Source organism: Hydra vulgaris, chromosome 15, assembly GCF_038396675.1.
Source record: "Hydra vulgaris chromosome 15, alternate assembly HydraT2T_AEP".
NCBI lineage: Eukaryota > Metazoa > Cnidaria > Hydrozoa > Anthoathecata > Hydridae > Hydra > Hydra vulgaris.
The window spans coordinates 9,629,729-9,648,912 of record NC_088934.1 but is presented as its reverse complement, the minus strand read 5'-3'; the positions used below and the strand labels follow the sequence as shown (position 1 = coordinate 9,648,912).

The window sequence follows — 19,184 nt, the reverse complement described above, 5'->3', positions numbered from 1 at the left end:
TTAATAGGTGGCTACACACTAAAAAAAAAAGGTAGAAATTTCTACCTTAGGGTAGGATATGTGATATACCCTTAGAAAGGTATAATTTTCTACCTTTTAGGATAGAAAATTATATTAAAAACAATTATTTGTCATACAATTTTTTAACTTAAAGGTATAATTTTCTACCTTATAAGGTAGAAAATTATACCTTATTAAGGGTATATCACATATCCTACCTCAACTAAAAACTTCTACCTTTATTTTTTAGTGTGTAGGTAATCATGATGATCTTGATTCTGACCTGACCTGTAATATTTAGTTTTATATTACTGATTATTCTTATAATTGGTTAATTAATCGGAATCAGCATTGATATCAACTTTTTTTTATCCATCAGTATCAGTGTAATAACAACAGTATAATAATATTTGCCAAACATAAATATTTGTGAAAAATGTTAGGCGTAAAAGCTTACTTAAGAAATAAAAGTGGTGGTATTTTTATGTAGAAATGACAAGGCAGGAGTTAGTTTACGCAAATAAGTAAAAATCAAATGAAATAATAAATAAATGAAAAGTAAATAAATAAAAATCACATCAAAAAACTTAGTGAGCATAGACAACATTAATAAAAATTAGTAAGAATATATAAGAACATTAATTTGTGTCTAGTTTTTGGACAAGTATTTGACATCAAGTGTTGTAGCTTTATTACAACTGATGTTTTATATTCAGTAAATATGATAAAAGCCTAAGTAAATTTAGTGTTTCTGTAATTTGCTTTTTAAATCAAGTACTTTTATCAACAAATTTACCTGTAAATAATTTATGGATTTTAAAATTGTTGTAGATACATTGGCTAGCCTATTTATTTTTAATAATTTTAAGAAAAATTAATTTTTATTAAAATTTAAAAAAATAGTAGAATTACTTAAATTACTTACCTATATCATTTTTATTTTCTGAAAAGTATTGCGGAAACATTTGTTTCAGGCCTGAAACTATGGTGACTAGCGCAAATCTATATTGTTCAGCAGTCTGAATCAAACCAGAACGGTACTTACGCATTGACAATAAAAGTGCTCTAGGGTCTAGACCATCTGGAGCATTTTTTTGCTTAGCCTGAGAAAAAAATAACATTCGAAAAAAAATTTTTAAAAATAACATAAAAATTAAAAATAATAATAAATTCTAATTTTAACTAATTATTATAATAAGTATTATACTTACGATGGCTAGAACAGCATCAACTAAACAAAATGTCCCACTACGTCCAATACCAGCACTATATTTAAGTAAATTTTTATTATATTATTGATAACTATAACCAATATTATAATATATATATATATATATATATATATATATATATATATATATATATATATATATATATATATATATATATATATATATATACATACATACATATATATATATATATATATATATATATATATATATATATATATATATATATATATATATATATATATATATATATATATATATATATATATATATATGTATGTATCAGGGCGTGACAAACCAACAAACGCTTTTAAAAAAAAAGACAGAAAAATAAACACCGCGTTTCTTTACTGTTGCTTATGCAAACAATGGCGTTTGCATAAGCAACAGTAAAGAAATGCGATGTAAAAAATTTTTCAAAGCGAACGCATTACTTCGGATTTTTTTTCAAAATAATTATGTGATTGATAGATTTTTATTTATTATCAAAAATAATTAGTTACTAACACATTTTAAAGACTATAAAAGAAACCATGCTAAAAAATGATTACTTTCTTCAATACCTTTACTTTTAAGTAAAATAACTAATAATAATAAGTAAGTACGCTGTTGAGTAATTATGAAAGTAATTATGTTCAAACATGCGTTAATAAAAGCATAGAAAAATTATTTAAAACGAAAGCATTTGCAATTACTTTTAAAAAACCATGCTTAAATAGTATGATTGTTTTCTTTAAAAGCGTGCTTATTTTAAATTTTCTTATTTTCTTTAAAGTAAAGTAATGTTTGTTTGCATATTAATAACACTTTTAAGAGTTTTGAAAAGAATTTTTAAGTTTTTCTGAAATATATGTAAATATCGAATAGAATATATAAAGTTATTATGTTTATTGAAGTTTTCTTTTTTCATTGTGCGTTTAACAACACCAATAATTTGATATTTTTGTTAACTTATTATTAACTACTTAATATGATTATTATTTTTAAAAGTTTAAAAAAAAGAAATGTTAAAACAACTTTTATTTTATTTTTAATTTTAATTTCTTTTGTTTTAATTTCTTTTAATTTTTAGTTCCTTTTATTCTAATTTCTTCATCTTTTCTTAGGGGTTCCTCAGGGTTCTATTTTAGGGCCATTTTTGTTTCTACTGTACATAAATGATCTAGATTTATCATCAAATCTTATAAATTTAATTCTATTTGCTGATGATTCCACTCTTTTTATTCACACAAAGATATCAAAATACTTTTTAAACACGTTAATGAACAATTAGAAAAAGTTAATGAGAGGTTTTTAAGTACAAACTTTTTTTGAATACTAACAAAACTAAATTTAAACTATTCCATAAATCAAATAAAATGGATAAAATCCTATTGAAATTGCCAAATCTTTTTGTAAATAAAACTATTATTAAAAGGAAATCATCAGTAAACTTTTTAGGCGTGGAGTAAAATGAAAATTTATGAGATGGAATTTTCATATAAACAGTCTAGGAAAAAAAATTTCAAAAACTATTGGAATGCTATATAGCGCTAAACCATTTCTTAATTTTAAATCACTAAAAAGTCCATACTTTGCTTTTATTCATAGTTACTTAACATACTGTAACATTGCTTGGGCAAGAACCTATTATACAAAACTAAAAAAGCTTTACAGTAAACAAAAACAAGCATGTTGAATTGTATTTGATGCTAAGAAAAAAGAACCTTGCGAACCTCTCCTGTGTTTATTTGGAACATTAAATATATATAAAATCAATTTTACCTTTATTATCAAATTTTTGTTTTTATGTATAGAACTAAGTTAGGATTGTCTCCAAATATATTTGAATCCTATTTTAGTGAAATCTGTCATAAATACACTACAAGATTCTCAAAAAACAACTTTGTTGTTCCAAAATATAGTTTGAAATTGAGCTCATACTCAATTAAGTATCATGGACCATATATATGGAAAACATTCTCAGACATAACTAATCGAAAGATAACCTCATTAGATCTATTTAAAAAAGAACCTAAACAGTACTTCTTATTCATGGATTACACTATGCTTGATTTTAAATGTTTCTTTTAAATAAAGTTAAACTCAAATATATAATTGAAATAGATTTTTAAAAAAATTTATTACCAAAATCCATATAACAAAGTTTATTAATGATATTACCTCTTTCTCAGAATGGTATGTGTAGGTGTGTAACATTTATTTGTTTTTTTGCTACTGTAGAAAATGTAAGCAGTTTAGCAATTACTATTTGCTACTTTATGTATCAAAACTTACATAAAACAATATGATATATTATTATCTTCTAGTTTACATATTTTGCGTCTTTACAATAAAATATTTTTAACTGACAATTTTATAAAAATGGTGCTTGGTGATAAGACATTATGTCTTCTTCTAGCTCCAGCAATTTATTTTGTTGTATATGTATGTATATAAAAACTGTATTTATAGTGAAAAGCGAAATAAACTTAAAAAAAAAAAGAAGCTTTCTAAGATATTTAATTTTTTTGACAATATTTTTATTAAAATTTCAATTATAACAATTGTTGCTTTATCAAGTGGAACAGGTGGATACAAATTAATAACAACCCAGGAAACCTGAATTTCATTTTTTTCGATAACCCATTCTTTAGTCTAAGATACAATTGAAAAAGAATTTTTAACCCTGCAGTCATTTTTGCTAGGTGTAGGTTGTATTATTTCAACAAGATGTTGCAAAAGTTTATAAGCTGGTGTGCCAATAATTGAGCATATATGAGCATATATGCAATAGTATGAGCTGGTGTGCCAAACTATAGTTCGCATAGGGTAACATTTATCAATTTTATGTGCTTTGATGCATTCATATAATCTAAGTTGAACAGCATCAGAAGGATAAATTTGATCATAAGTTTTTTTATCAAATTTTTTTTCTTTTTAAGTTTACTGAGAGTTGAATAAGACAAAGAAAATTTTGTGCAGGATCGACAGCAGAAATAGTATTGTTACCAAGTAGTTCTTTTAATTTTTTTTAATCCAGATTCTGAATCTAAAATAGCAAATCCACATCATTTATCAAAAGGATATATCTTTATTTCATTTGACTTTTTTAGTTCATTTAAAGCTAGATATTGATTTTTGGAAAGATTACTAGCTATTTTTACACTTAAAAAGTTGTTTAATGTTTTGCCTACATTTTGTCACAAAATTCAGCTTTTTCAATATTAACATTTTTTTCTAATTTTAAAGCATATTCTTCAGTTGAATATACATATAGTAAGCAACCGGAGCTATAGCCGGGGCTAGGTTTGATAAATATTGATAGATCCTATAAAAATGTTATTTTTAATTAAAATTTAGGATATAAGTTATAATTAAAAACAATACTTTTATAGGATCTATTAATATTAATGCAGCCCCGATCATAAACCCGGCCAGGGCTGCATTAAAATTGATAAATCCTATAAAATGTTGTTTTTAAATAAAATTCATGTCGTAAATTTTAATTTAAAATAACACTTTTATAGGTTCTATCAAAATTTATGCAGCCCTGGTCATAAACCTGGCCCCAGTCACGTCTATGTGTTATCAAACCTAGCCTCGGCCATAGCCCCGGTCGCTTACTATATACATATTACTATTAAATACCACTATTAAATAATAAAAATAATAATAACCAAATATGTTTTTTATCATTTAAAAAAAAAATATATATATATATATACACATATATATATATATATATATATATATATATATATATATATATATATATATATATATATATATATATATATATATACATATATATATATATATATTTGAAAGATGACATCTTGTATGAGAGTATATTATATATTATTTTAAAACATCAAGAAATACAGTTTCTCTCAATACAAATAATATTATTTTATAAAAAATTTTCGCTGGGTTATAGATACCAGCATCATCAGCTTGTAAAATGTTACAATAATTTTTAATCGTTATAGTTTATATAAAATTGTTACTATTGACGTCAGCGGTTGAATGGCTTCTTTTGATTTTTAAATTTTAAAAATGGCGTCCAAAACATAGTTTTTACATATTGGCCTTCATCAAGGTTAATTCCGCCGTTTCGCGCAGAGCACATGTTGTTTTGTATTTCTAACGCCTCTCTAATTTTTCTTTCAAACTTTTTATTTCTTTTTCAAACGTTCTTGTTTTTTCCCAAATAATATTTTCTTTGCAAAAGGTTTTATGATATGCTAATGCAGATTGATTAGGCTTGTTTTCATTAATGCTCTTCTGATGTTGATGCATCCGCGTACTTACCTGCATTTTTGTTTCACCTATGTAGACTTTGGAGCAGTTGCATTTTATTATATACGTTCCAGGTTGGCTGTTACTTGGTAGTTTTGTTTTGTTTTTTGATGTTAATAAAGATCTTAAATTTGGGTTTGATTTAAATACTGCTCTGTACCCTGCTTTTCGGAATATTTTTCGAAGTTTTGGTGAAAGGCCTGGTACCCAAGGTAAAGACACTACAGGAAGATTGTTGCATTCTGATGGAATTTTGTTTTTATTTTGTCTTTTTTGATGGAATTGGTGTGTAATATTCCTCAATAGCTTTTCATCGTACCCATTTTCAATAAACATGTCAGTTAAAAAATTTATTTCGTTTTGCAAATGATGTTTACTACAGATGGAGTAAGCTCTGTGGAGAAAACCTTTAAATATAGCTGTTAAAATATTTGGATCGTGATTTGAATGCGGTTTAATTTGAATGTTACTGCTGACGTCAATAGTAACAATTTTATATAAACTATAACGATTAAAAATTATTGTAACATTTTACAAGCTGATGATGCTGGTATCTATAACCCAGCGAAAATATTTTATAAAATAATATTATTTGTATTGAGAGAAACTGTATTTCTTGATGTTTTAAAATAATATATAATATACTCTCATACAAGATGTCATCTTTCAAATTTCTAATTACAGCTAAATACGGAGCTGAAATCTACAAAAGCACTGAACAATTACAATCGTTAAAAAATCTGTTGCTAAATCGAAAAACCAATACATTTTTTTACAAAAATGCGAAAAACATAAATTTATTCCAAAATCGTTACGAATAAACTCTCCAATAAAAAGTAAAAGAGCAGTAGGTATAATTTTTCGTTTTAGATTTGAACTCTTAATTTGCATAAAATATGATTCAAAGAAACGATTCTTTAATTTTATGAATGATGTTAAAAAACTTCAAAACTTTCTTAAATGTAAACTTAATGAAGAAGACTATATTAAATTAGAACAAATTACTGAAAAATCAAGGGAAAGCATGTTTGTTAAATCAAAAGAACGATTAATAAAAAAGTTTAACATACTTCAAAGTGAACATGCAAATGGAAAAGATATTGCGAGAAAAACAACAAAATATAAAAAGGACGCAGTTTTAAACCTTTGCGATACCGATATTTCCATAAGTCACAAGGATTTTCTAAACCTTGGTCCAAATTTTGTACCATCTTTAAAGTCGATACCATACATGGATATTATAACAACAACAGAGTCTTCTGCGTTAAAATTAGAATACAACAACAAAGTAGAAAACGCACATAATTTAAGAAAAAATGTTTTAAGAATACTAAAAACGGAGAAAAAAATAAATAACAATCTGACAAAAGAACAGAGGATATCTTTTAGAGAAATAAAAAACGATGAAACCATTGCTATATACCCGTTTGACAAAGGAACAGGTTTTGTAAGAATTGAACATTCTAAAGCTTTAGAAAAAATCCGTGAACAAATTGGTCCGACAAAAATTATTAGTGAAGACCCTACTGCCAGTTACGCGGCAAAAATTAGAAGATTTCTTTCAAAACTAAATAAAAAACAGCGTTTTTCTAAAGAGGAATACGAAAAAATATATCCAAGTGATCCTATCCCACCTCGAATGTATGGAGTAATAAAAGCTCATAAACCGGAAAAATCGTACCCTATGAGAATAATTATCTCTACCATTGGCACACCAAACCACGGAATATCAGAATTCTTAGTTAAGATAATACAACCAGTCTTAAATGAAAATCCGACACGATTAAAAAACTCTTTTGACTTTATAAAAAAAGCTGAAAATTGGAATGTCGCCAACAATGATATTCAAGTATCTTATGATGTTGTAAATTTGTACCCGTCAATTCCGTTAAAAGAAGCCACCGTTATACTTTTAGAACAATTAAGTAACAATTTATCATATAAAAACTTAACAAAACTAAGTATACCTGAAATAAAGCAACTCATAGAACTTTGCTTATATCAATGTTATTTTCATTGGAACAATGAGATTCACGTAATGGAAAACTCAGGACCAATCGGACTTTCTTTCATGGTTGTTCTCGCGGAATCTTTTCTACAATTCCATGAAAATAATGCAATTAAAATGGCTTTGACACAAAATCCGGCACTTAATCTAAAATCATTTTTAAGATACGTTGACGATAGTCATGCAAGATTTCCTAACATCAAACAAGCAAAACAGTTCCAAGATATTTTAAATCAACAACATCCTGCAATACAATACACAATTGAAGTTGAAAACGAAACAAAAACGCTTAACTTTCTTGACATAACCATTACAAATAACACACTAGGAAAATATGAGTACAAAGTATATCGAAAAGAGGCAATCACTAACATTCAAATTAAACCGCATTCAAATCACGATCCAAATATTTTTACAGCTATATTTAAAGGTTTTCTCCACAGAGCTTACTCCATCTGTAGTAAACATCATTTGCAAAACGAAATAAATTTTTTAACTGACATGTTTATTGAAAATGGGTACGATGAAAAGCTATTGAGGAATATTACACACCAATTCCATCAAAAAAGACAAAATAAAAACAAAATTCCATCAGAATGCAACAATCTTCCTGTAGTGTCTTTACCTTGGGTACCAGGCCTTTCACCAAAACTTCGAAAAATATTCCGAAAAGCAGGGTACAGAGCAGTATTTAAATCAAACCCAAATTTAAGATCTTTATTAACATCAAAAAACAAAACAAAACTACCAAGTAACAGCCAACCTGGAACGTATATAATAAAATGCAACTGCTCCAAAGTCTACATAGGTGAAACAAAAATGCAGGTAAGTACGCGGATGCATCAACATCAGAAGAGCATTAATGAAAACAAGCCTAATCAATCTGCATTAGCATATCATAAAACCTTTTGCAAAGAAAATATTATTTGGGAAAAAACAAGAACGTTTGAAAAAGAAATAAAAAGTTTGAAAGAAAAATTAGAGAGGCGTTAGAAATACAAAACAACATGTGCTCTGCGCGAAACGGCGGAATTAACCTTGATGAAGGCCAATATGTAAAAACTATGTTTTGGACGCCATTTTTAAAATTTAAAAATCAAAAGAAGCCATTCAACCGCTGACGTCAATAGTAACAATTTTATATAAACTATAACGATTAAAAATTATTGTAACATTTTACAAGCTGATGATGCTGGTATCTATAACCCAGCGAAAATTTTTTATAAAATATTATTTTTTTTATTGTGAGAAAATGTTTTTTTTGATCTTTTATAATAATATATATATATATATATATATATATATATATATATATATATATGTATGTATATATATATACATATATATATATAAATATATATATATATATATATATATGTATGTATATATATATATATATATATATACATATATATATATATATATATATATATATATATATATATATATATATATATATATATATATATATATATATATATATATATATATATATATATATATATATGGCCATTGGTCAATTTATGATTATTTCAACTTACCTACAATGAATTACAGGGTTTGAAAATAATACTCCTGTAGATTTGATATGTGATAGGAATTTAAGAAAGGTCAAAGGGTCATCAGGAACTCCAAAATCCGGCCATGTCATGTAATGAAACTGTTTAATATGGCGTTTACTGGAACTCTAGAATAAAATAAAAATAGTAGAGTGCATAACGTCATAAATTCACATGTTTAGCAAAATTAATAATTTTTTGTTTTACTAGTTAATTAAAATGTGTCCGCTTCGGATCTGTTGGTAAAAAAACATTTTCTGATGTGTGGTTTGATTAATATAAAATATAATTTATAAATAAAATTCTACTATAATAAAATATATTTTTATTAACAAAAATATATTTCTATAAACAAAAATACATTTTTATAAACAAAAATATATTTTTATAAACAAAAATATATTTTTATAAACAAAAATATATTTTTATAAACAAAAATATATTTTTATAAACAAAAATATATTTTTTTAAAAAATATATATTTTTATAAACAAAAATATATTTTTCTAAATAAAAATATGCTTTTCTAAATAAAAAAATAATTTTGTAAACAAAAATATATTTTTATAATAAAAATATATTTATATTAATAAAAATATATAGTAGAATTAAATGGATATTAGCAGTATTAAATAAATCTAAAAATTATTTTTTTATTTTGAATTCATTGTACTTGTTAGATATTTCTACAACTGGTGCTTGTGTACTGCAACATGTCGCACAACTTTTTTAATATCCCTATTTAGTTGTTGCATTATGGAAACTCCTCAAAAACATACAATTGGTTTGGGCAAGTTTCCATAATGCTAAATATTTTGTTTAAATATGACATAAAATTTTATAACAGGACATTCTACTTAGCAATAACTTGCTTTGCAAATCAAGACTTTATAACAAGATTAACATACAATGTTTACAAGTCCTCCTACTTTTACCTATAATTGGGCTTTATACCAGAGTTTTCTTTCTCTTCAATAAGTTGCTTTTACCACAGCTAAAGAGCCTTACCTGCCCAAATTTAAATTAATTTATAATGAATTTAAAATCACTATTTTTTGTTATAAATGTACTTATTGAATGATAATATATAGATTAAAACTATTATTGAGCAAAGAGGTATTAGAGGTTAGTTACAGATTTTTACAAAACCTTCTGTAACTAACCTCTAATACTTAATAAATCTATTATATAAAACTGTGTAATATATCCATCATATAAAAATATCTATTAATATATAATACTTAATATATCTATTATATAAAACTAATATATTTATTATACTACTATTTGATTTCTAAATACTTTATAATTGTTCATGAATATTTGATTTCTAAAAACTTAATAATTATTCATAAATATTTGATTTCTAAATACATAATAAACATTTGATTCCAGAACTCAAGATGCATCCCAGTCAGAACTCAAGATGCATCCCAGTTGCATCCCAGTCAGAACTCAAGATGCATCCCAGTTGCATCCCAGTCAGAACTCAAGATGCATCCCAGTTGGCTTTAGTAACATTCCTTTTATGCTTTTTAATTCATGTGGAAATTATTTTTTCTCATTTTACCAATGTAACATGCACCACAAGTGCAATTAAGTAAGTCCACCTGTGGGAGACTCCATAGCATATTATTTAGAGCATATTTACAGCATATTAAATCAAATGCTATTCAAAAGGCTTTAAATATAAATATTGAGCCAAAATCTTATGATGCTTAATTTTTCAGTTTATATAAAGCAAATTCCTTTTTAACAATTTTAAATTCACAAGATAATGCTCTTCAATATATGTGTGAATATCAAAATGCTTAACATCAATTAATTTTTCTAGATGTTTATATTTTAACCATTTATTCAATTCTCAAACATGAGTTTTCCTTATACCGTAACAATGTAATCAGAAACATACTTATAAAACTTAATTTGCTCTTTTCACTGAGTACAGTAGGGGAGACCAGGGCTAGTTGCAACAGGGGTAAGTTGCAACAATGCCGTTTGAAAAATGGTTTTATATACTTTTCCCAATTTTTTTTTACATTATATAAATATAACTTTAACACTACAGCTTATAGTAAAAAGTTAAAATTTCAAAAGTTATTGATAATTTTTTTTTCCAATATAAAATTCTTTTTGTTTTTGAAGTTTTTCAGGGTTTTACTGTAAACTTAGAATTATATGACAAATACACAAATATCAATAGCTGCATTCTATCATTAGAATTTTCCCCAAAGATTGTAAAACCCCTACCAAAAGCACAACCTAGGAAAGAAATACTAGATCAAGAGGAAGCATACAGAAATACTTACAAAAACTCTTGTAAAACAGCAACTTATGTCTGAAAAAGAAATTAGTTCTAGTAAGAGAAAATCTAATACTTCTACATCAACAAGTTGAACTGAAAATTTTTTTTTCAAATAAAATGATGTGAGTAAAAACAGGACTTAAATATCCTAAAAATTTCTTTTCCATTTTTCTAAACTAATTTACTGTATATTGACTAAGAGATTACTTTTTTTTTTAGAAAACATTATGGAGTTTAAATAATAAATTAGTTTAAATAATAATCCTCATAATTTAATTTCTTAAGTCTAAAACAAGTCAGGTACATGTAAAGTCTCACATAATAAAAGTATTGCAGCTCAATGAAAATACTACTTTTATTTTTTATAAAACTTTTGTTGCCAAATAAAAATTAACTAGTAATTTTTCTGTTAACTCTGCAAGGCTTATACTTTCAAAGTATTGCGTTGCAACTTACCTTGTTCACTGTTGCAACTTGCCCCGGTACGAGATAAGTTTTTTTTTTTTTTTTCATTTTTGTTTTATTATTGCAGAATATTTTTATGTTATAAAGGAAAGTTTTATATTTATCAATGTTGGATTAATATGTCACTAAGATTTCATTCAAGTATAAGATTTCATTCAAGATTTCAATAATAATCACTAAGATTTCATAACCCTGAAAAAAAAATATATAAAATAATAAAGTTATAGGAATGTAGTTTTTAAAATTTTGTTGGAACTAGCCCCGGTCTCTCCTAATTAGTATTTTAAAATGATTTTCAGCTAGGGCATATAAAATATGTTCTGAACATGACATTCAATATGAAATTTTTTTGTTACTATTTTTAATGAAAGGGATATTCACGTAAACAATATCTGGATATTGTAAAAATAGTTTTAAAACTTTTGCTTTTAATCAAATTTAATAAAATTTGATTGAAATCTGCTTGAAAACATCTAAAATGACAAATAAATTAGTGGTAACACTAATTTATCTTGTTTTTTATTTTTTCATTAAAATATAACACATAAAATGTGGTCGTGGTTTAATGATAGACATTTTACCACTATGATAGAGTGATCACTTCATAAGCAAGATGTTCTACCACTGCACCACTAAGTCAGAAAATAAAATTCTTACTGGAAGATGAGTTAACAAAAACTCTCTTAGAATATAGGAGGTTTCAAATGATTCACTGAGGGTACAGATATCATAATCACCATACTTAATTGACTCTTCTTCATTTGTTGGCCAATATGGGTGGCATTTAACCTTAAAAAAATAATAACACGATCTGCATAGTTTATGTTAATAAACAACAGTAAAGCATATATGCTAATGTAACAAATATATCATATAAATATTATAAATATTTTTTTAAACTATTATTAAACAACAATTACGTGAGAAATTCCTATACTTAAAAATAAACTTAATAGCATGAACTTTTTCAATAGAGGATTTACAGTGTGCATGACAAATTTTGAGACTAACTCAAAAGTTCATCTGGGCTGTTTTAAAAAAGGATCTCAAGGCCAAGTCCAGGGATAAAAAGGCATCTGCTTACTGAGACTACATATCAAAATCAACACTATGTGTTGATTTTGACACCAGAATCCATAACTTCTGGTAGGACTTTTTGCCATCTGATAACACAAAGCCAAAGATTATTACTGAGGTCAGATGTTTAGTCTGGAACTTAAACCAGATGTCTTCAGAGACTTTTTCTGATGCTTGTCTGAAATGTACCAGTCAGTTCGACTATTTTAGATTAAATCCACAGTAAATACTTTTTCACCCAAAAACTGTAAAATCTGCGCAACTTTCTTCAAATCTTTATTTTATTTTTATTTTAGGCTCTTAGTAAACAGATATCTTCTTATTTTTGGACTTGGCCTTGAGATCCTTATTTAAAACAACCCATATTGTAGAATCATTTACACTAAGTTCCCAGGCTATATTATTTATTGACGTGACTGGGTCCCTCCAAACCCAATCTCTTACGGGCTGATGAACTTTTTAGCTTTGACTAACTTTTTTCTTACAGATACTTGTGTTAAACAGTTCCATACTTCAAAAACCAGTTTATCATATCATAACAGTGTGTGTGTTTATGTGTGTGTGTAGAATTCACTAAATATGGATGATGGAAACATAATTTAAAAAAAACATATATTTATTTAATATATATATATATATATATATATATATATATATATATATATATATATATATATATATATATATATATATATATATATATATATATATATATATATATATATATATATATATAGTATGCAAAAAAATAATCATACACTTAAAAAAAAATCATAATTTTAAAGATTGCATTAAAAAAGTGAGTTGTCCGTTAAAATATTAAAAAATTTTTTTTAGATATCTTATCAAATATTGTTTTAAGAATTTATTTGTGTATTGGTGAATTAATTGCTTTTCAAACCTATTGAATTTTACACAATTGATCTAATGATGCATAGAATTTATCTTTCAACTTGTCTCTGCTTCTAAATACTCGTTAGCCAATTTTTCTGTCCAAAAAATACCACCAATTTTCTATTGGATTCAAGTCCGGACTTTGAGATGGCCATTCCAAAACACTGATGTTAATTGTGTCAAAGCATAACTTCATTTTCTCAATTGTTAAGAAGCATAATCTGATTGGAACCTTTGCTAATAAGGATGGTAGAGGACAAAAACGCCAGAACATTAATGCAATTGATCGAAATATCATTAATGTTGTTGACATTAATGTGAAGAAAAATAGATTTGTTTCGGCAGCTAAATTAACTTTAAAAATTCAAGAAGATCATAACATCACAGTGACTCCTCAAATAATCAGAAATTGTATAAGAGAACAAGGATATAGAGGTAGAGTGGTTCAAAATAAACCTTTTTTAACTTCTAAACGAATGAAATGTCGATTGGAATTTGCATCGAAGTACTTAAAAATGCTGATATCATATTGGAAATAAATTTTGTGGTCAGATGAGTCAAAATACAATCTCGTCTCAACAGATGGAGTCCAAAAAGTGTGGCGAAAAAAAGGAGAAGCTTATAAATTAAGTTGTTTGCGAGGTAGTGTAATGCATTGAGGAGGAAATATAATGGTTTGGGGTAGTATGAGTTAAAAAGAAGTGGGGAAATTTACATTTATTGATGACAAAATGGATGCTTCAATGTATTGTGAAATTCTCAAAGCTAACTTGCAACCATATACTTAAAAATTGAGAATAGGAAGCAATTTCATACTCCAGCAGGATAACAATCCAAAATATACCACTAAGAAAACGAAGGTATACTTTGACATAAATAGCATCAATATTTTGGAATGGCCATCTCAAAGTCTGGACTTGAATCCAATAGAAAATTTGTCGTATATTTTGGATAGAAAAATTGGCGACCGAGCATTTAGATGCAAAGACAAGTTGAAAGAAGCTATAATGAGGGCATGGAATAATATAACAACAGAAGAGACCCAAAAATTGATCAACTCAATGCCAAATCATCTAGATCAGGCCATCAAGGCTAAAGGAGGCTTTACTCGATACTAATTTTCATGGAATTTGATCAATTTGACATTATTTTTGAACTGTACAATTATTTTTTTTGCAATCATTTTTATGCATCATTAGATCAATTGTGTAAAATTCAATAGGTTTGAAAAGCAATTAATAATTCATCAATACACAAACAAATTCTTAAAACAATATTTGATAAGATATCTAAAAAAAACTTTTAAATATTTTAACGGAGAACTCATTTTTTTTGATGCAATCTTTAAAACTATGATTTTTTTTTTAAAGTGTACCATTATTTTTTTTGCATACTGTATGTATGTATGTATGTATGTATGTATGTATGTATATATATATATATATATATATATATATATATATATATATATATATACATACATACATATATATATATGCATATATATATATACATATGTATATATATATATATATATATATATATATATTTATATATATTTATATATATATATATATATATATATATATATATATATATATATATATATATATATATACTGTAAATGGCTTTCACCATCCAGCAAGCCTGATGCATTAGCCCAGGAGCTTGGAAATGTTTCCAGCTCCGCTCAAAAGAATGAGCATTAAATTAAGCAGCTTGCAATAGCCATTTAGCAGTTGATGATCCCACTGCTGTGGTTCACAGAATTTAATGACTTAATCTTTGACAAGTGCAAATTCAGCTAAAGCTGACTTATCTGAAAAGACATTCTCATATCTTTTCTGGTCAATTGATGACCATTGTGATTGGATTTTTTGAAGACAAGAATTTCCTGTACTTTACTATGGTCTATACAAAATCCAATGGATTAACAGCCTGTCAAAATTCCAGAGGACTGTACAAGCTGTAGTAGGTTAGAATGATTCTATAATGTCAGTTGCGACTTTTTCTCTGTGTTTCTAACGTAGATGTTGGACGGTTGACCTGTTCAAAGCAAGTGTTTAATCATAATGTCAAAGAGCCCTTGAAGCCTTGAACACAACCATCATGGCAGTCCAGTCACTTATTCTGTTTTAATCAAACATAGCTGCTAGTTTAGGTGATACAAAACTTTAACACTCTTTGATTTTTTTATTTGACACTTTTGACTCGTTTTTGTGGTGGAGGTGTAATAGTGCTTGTGCTTAGACTTGCATCTTGATCTTCAGACTGACCTTCTTCTAACACAGTGCTGCTACTGTTCTCCAATACAGCTATCTCCAATAAGGCATCTTTTTCAAGTTTAGATTTGTGAAGTCACTGTTGAAAATTTTCCTCTTTCTCCATTTGTTTCTGTTGTTGTTGCAGCAATATTTTGCTGCAACAACAACAGAAACAAATGGAGAAAGAGGGCATATTACAATTCCATCAGTAGGGTTAACAAGATAAAATTTATGAATGTAATGAACATAATCTATAAACAGCAAAAAGTTAAAGAATTAGATAATTATGTATGTAGATAAAGGAATACCTATCCTGTTACAACTATATTCATTAATGGATATACTATAGATTCTAGATACTAGATGTCGGATTATATAATCATTTATAAACTAAATTAAAAATTCTACAAACCTGCTTCATATAAAATATGTATTTATTATTTACTTTTGCTGATGAACTTTTGACACTTTATTGCAATTTTTTATTGAAAATTCTGAAAATGTTAATTAAAACAAACATTAGCATAAGCAAAAATGGTCTACTAAGAACTAGAATATGATTTTTAAAAACATTGAGTATGGTGCCCTCGAGGTTTTAACTTAAAATGTTTACTACTTCAACTAATTAAAAGCTTAGATTGTTAGGATTTTATGCAGATTTTAACGGGCGCTGATTATTCGATGTCTTGAAAAATTATAAAATTGTTGAGCCACCTCTAGATCCTGTCCAACATTTCTTAGATTTTGCCTGGATTATTTTTGCATATAGTGGATTATAACTGGGGGTTTAGCTATTGAAATATTTAAACTTTAAAAATAAGGTCCACCCTATACTAGATATTATCACTTTCTGTTTTAAATCAAATGGGTAATAGGACTTATAAAGTTAATTTAAAATAAAAAAATCTTAAGGTGAAAAACACATAAAACATAAAGTCTAAAAAATAAAGATAATAAAAAAAATAAAAATTTTGATTAAAACAAGGTAACATACAGCATTTTTTTCCACTAATTTATTTAACATAACTATTCCTTCTGTATTATTTTCCCAAACCATTTTCCAAAAACTCTCACATGTGTGTGGCAATGGACCCTTTAAATTGAAAATTTACATTATTAGTGGGTGAATTTAAAATTACAAATATCAAATTCACAGAAAGATACCTGCGTTAGAATATACGTTCTGTTTACATCTGGAACCTAAAGAAAATTTTGTTTTTAATCATATCATAAATACATTAGAAAATCTTGTTTTTCTAATGTATTTATGATATGATTTTAGTGTAAAACTTAAAAAACTTTTACTAAAACTTAATTTTACTCACTCTCATCGCTGGTGCACTCAGGAATCATTGATAAAAATTAATTAAAATAAAAGGAAGCAGAATGGAAGAGTAAAAATATTTTTGACATTGCTCATTCAAATGCTGTTTAAATGATACAGAAAGTGTTTAATTGCATACAGAAAGATAGAGATTTTCTGTCAGTTCAACGCAAAAATGGACTAAGGGGGAAAATGGGTGATGTTGCCAAAGTATTGACCTAGAAAGAAGAAAATTTGAGACAAAAAACGAAAAATTATCAAAAACGAAAAGATGATGGAATAGTGAAGAAAAAATCATTTCCAGGGTGCTCCTCATTTAAGCGTGAAATTGATGCAGCAAATGACACAGACAATGACAAAAAACATTATAGTGCTGCTGAGCATAAGTGACAAAAAAAAAACATATATCAAACCAAAAAGCCTTACTAAATTGCATAGTAGCAGTTAGTTTGTGCTAAATAATTAAAAAAAGTTATGATAAAAGCTGAACTTTGGGTTGATTTTGGCAATTCAACATGTTAGCTGTAAAACACTAAATTTTAATATTTCTAATAATGATTCTGTCTCTTCGTATGGTCTTCCATACGAAGAGACAGAATCATTATTAGAAAAAAAATTGTACAAAGTCTTAAGAAGGAGTTAAATTAAGGGGTAAACAGATTCTATCTGTTGGGGTATTAAACAGATTCTATCTTAAGGGGTAAACAGATTCTATCTTAAGGGGTAAACAGATTCTATCTGTTGACCAGCCTCGCACCCCTTCTTCATCTATTAGGCTGGCGCAGATGTATTTTTAATACATTGTTTCCAGTTTAGGATGTTGAATGCTGGATCTTCTTGACTCAATGCATGGGTTTGCTTGTGTCACTGTTTTTATGACTAGGCAACTCATTCTATTATCTCCTTATGAGGGTACAGCTCTAAAACTCAGTTTTATGGTTCTGAGGCCGGCTGGTAGTCAGGTTTCCCGAACTCTGTGGTAGCTCTCAGAGAGGCTGATTCCATCAACAGCTGAAAAATATCAAAGTATTAATAGTGCCATGTTGCGCATGGATGGTGTCCCTGTTTGTACTTTTGGTGTGCATTGCGGAGGCCACATTTGGAGCCCTTTGTTACGGCTTAGGGTTTATTAGTAGTAATGAGGCAATTGCTTGGGCTATTAAACGGTGTTCTGAGTACTATCTATGCTTTGAGTCAAGTTCTTCAATCTAATTTAAAAATGAATAAAGTACCAAAAACTATAAAACACAAAAAACCATCATCATCACCAAGTTCTCTAAACCTATCATTCACTAATATTCGTGGTCTTCGAAGTAACTTTTCTTCTGTTGAGTCTTATCTCTTGCAAAGTTCACCAGACCTACTTGCTTTTTGTGAGACTAATTTGAGTTCAGCTGTTTCATCTTGTGATCTTAGTGTTGATGGTTATCTTCCTCTAATTCGTCAAGACTCCAATAGTCACATGCTTGGCCTAGGCATTTACATTCTTAAGAATTCACCCATTTGTCGTGAAACTAGGTTTGAATCCACAGACTATTCTTTTATGTGCTTTCGTTTAGCACCACTTCACGCTATTGCCTTTCTCTTTGTTCTATATCGATCTCCTTCATCTCAAGACTGTACACTTTTTGATGTTATTTCTGATCATATTGACCAAGCCCTCTCTCTTTATCCATCAGCTAATATAGTTGTTGTCGGTGACTTTAATGCTCACCACTCTGAATGGCTTGGCTCTAGTGTCAGTGACTCTGCAGGCATTAAAGCCCACAACTTTT

At 27.1% G+C, this 19,184-nt stretch overlaps 1 protein-coding gene across 3 annotated transcripts in view; it reads right to left on the bottom strand.

The window, feature by feature from the left end:
* The window catches only part of LOC136072142 (tyrosine-protein phosphatase non-receptor type 2-like), a 44,828-nt gene that overhangs the window by 9,883 nt on the left and 15,761 nt on the right, over nt 1–19,184 (bottom strand). For all 3 annotated transcript variants that reach the window (XM_065820693.1, XM_065820694.1, XM_065820695.1), the window contains exons 4-9: nt 17,250–17,285; nt 17,080–17,178; nt 12,508–12,639; nt 9,063–9,208; nt 1,212–1,266; nt 926–1,103 (exon numbers count right to left, since the gene is read on the bottom strand). In XM_065820693.1, the coding sequence (XP_065676765.1) occupies nt 926–1,103; nt 1,212–1,266; nt 9,063–9,208; nt 12,508–12,639; nt 17,080–17,178; nt 17,250–17,285 (646 nt within the window). The remainder of the gene's footprint in view (nt 1–925; nt 1,104–1,211; nt 1,267–9,062; nt 9,209–12,507; nt 12,640–17,079; nt 17,179–17,249; nt 17,286–19,184) is intronic.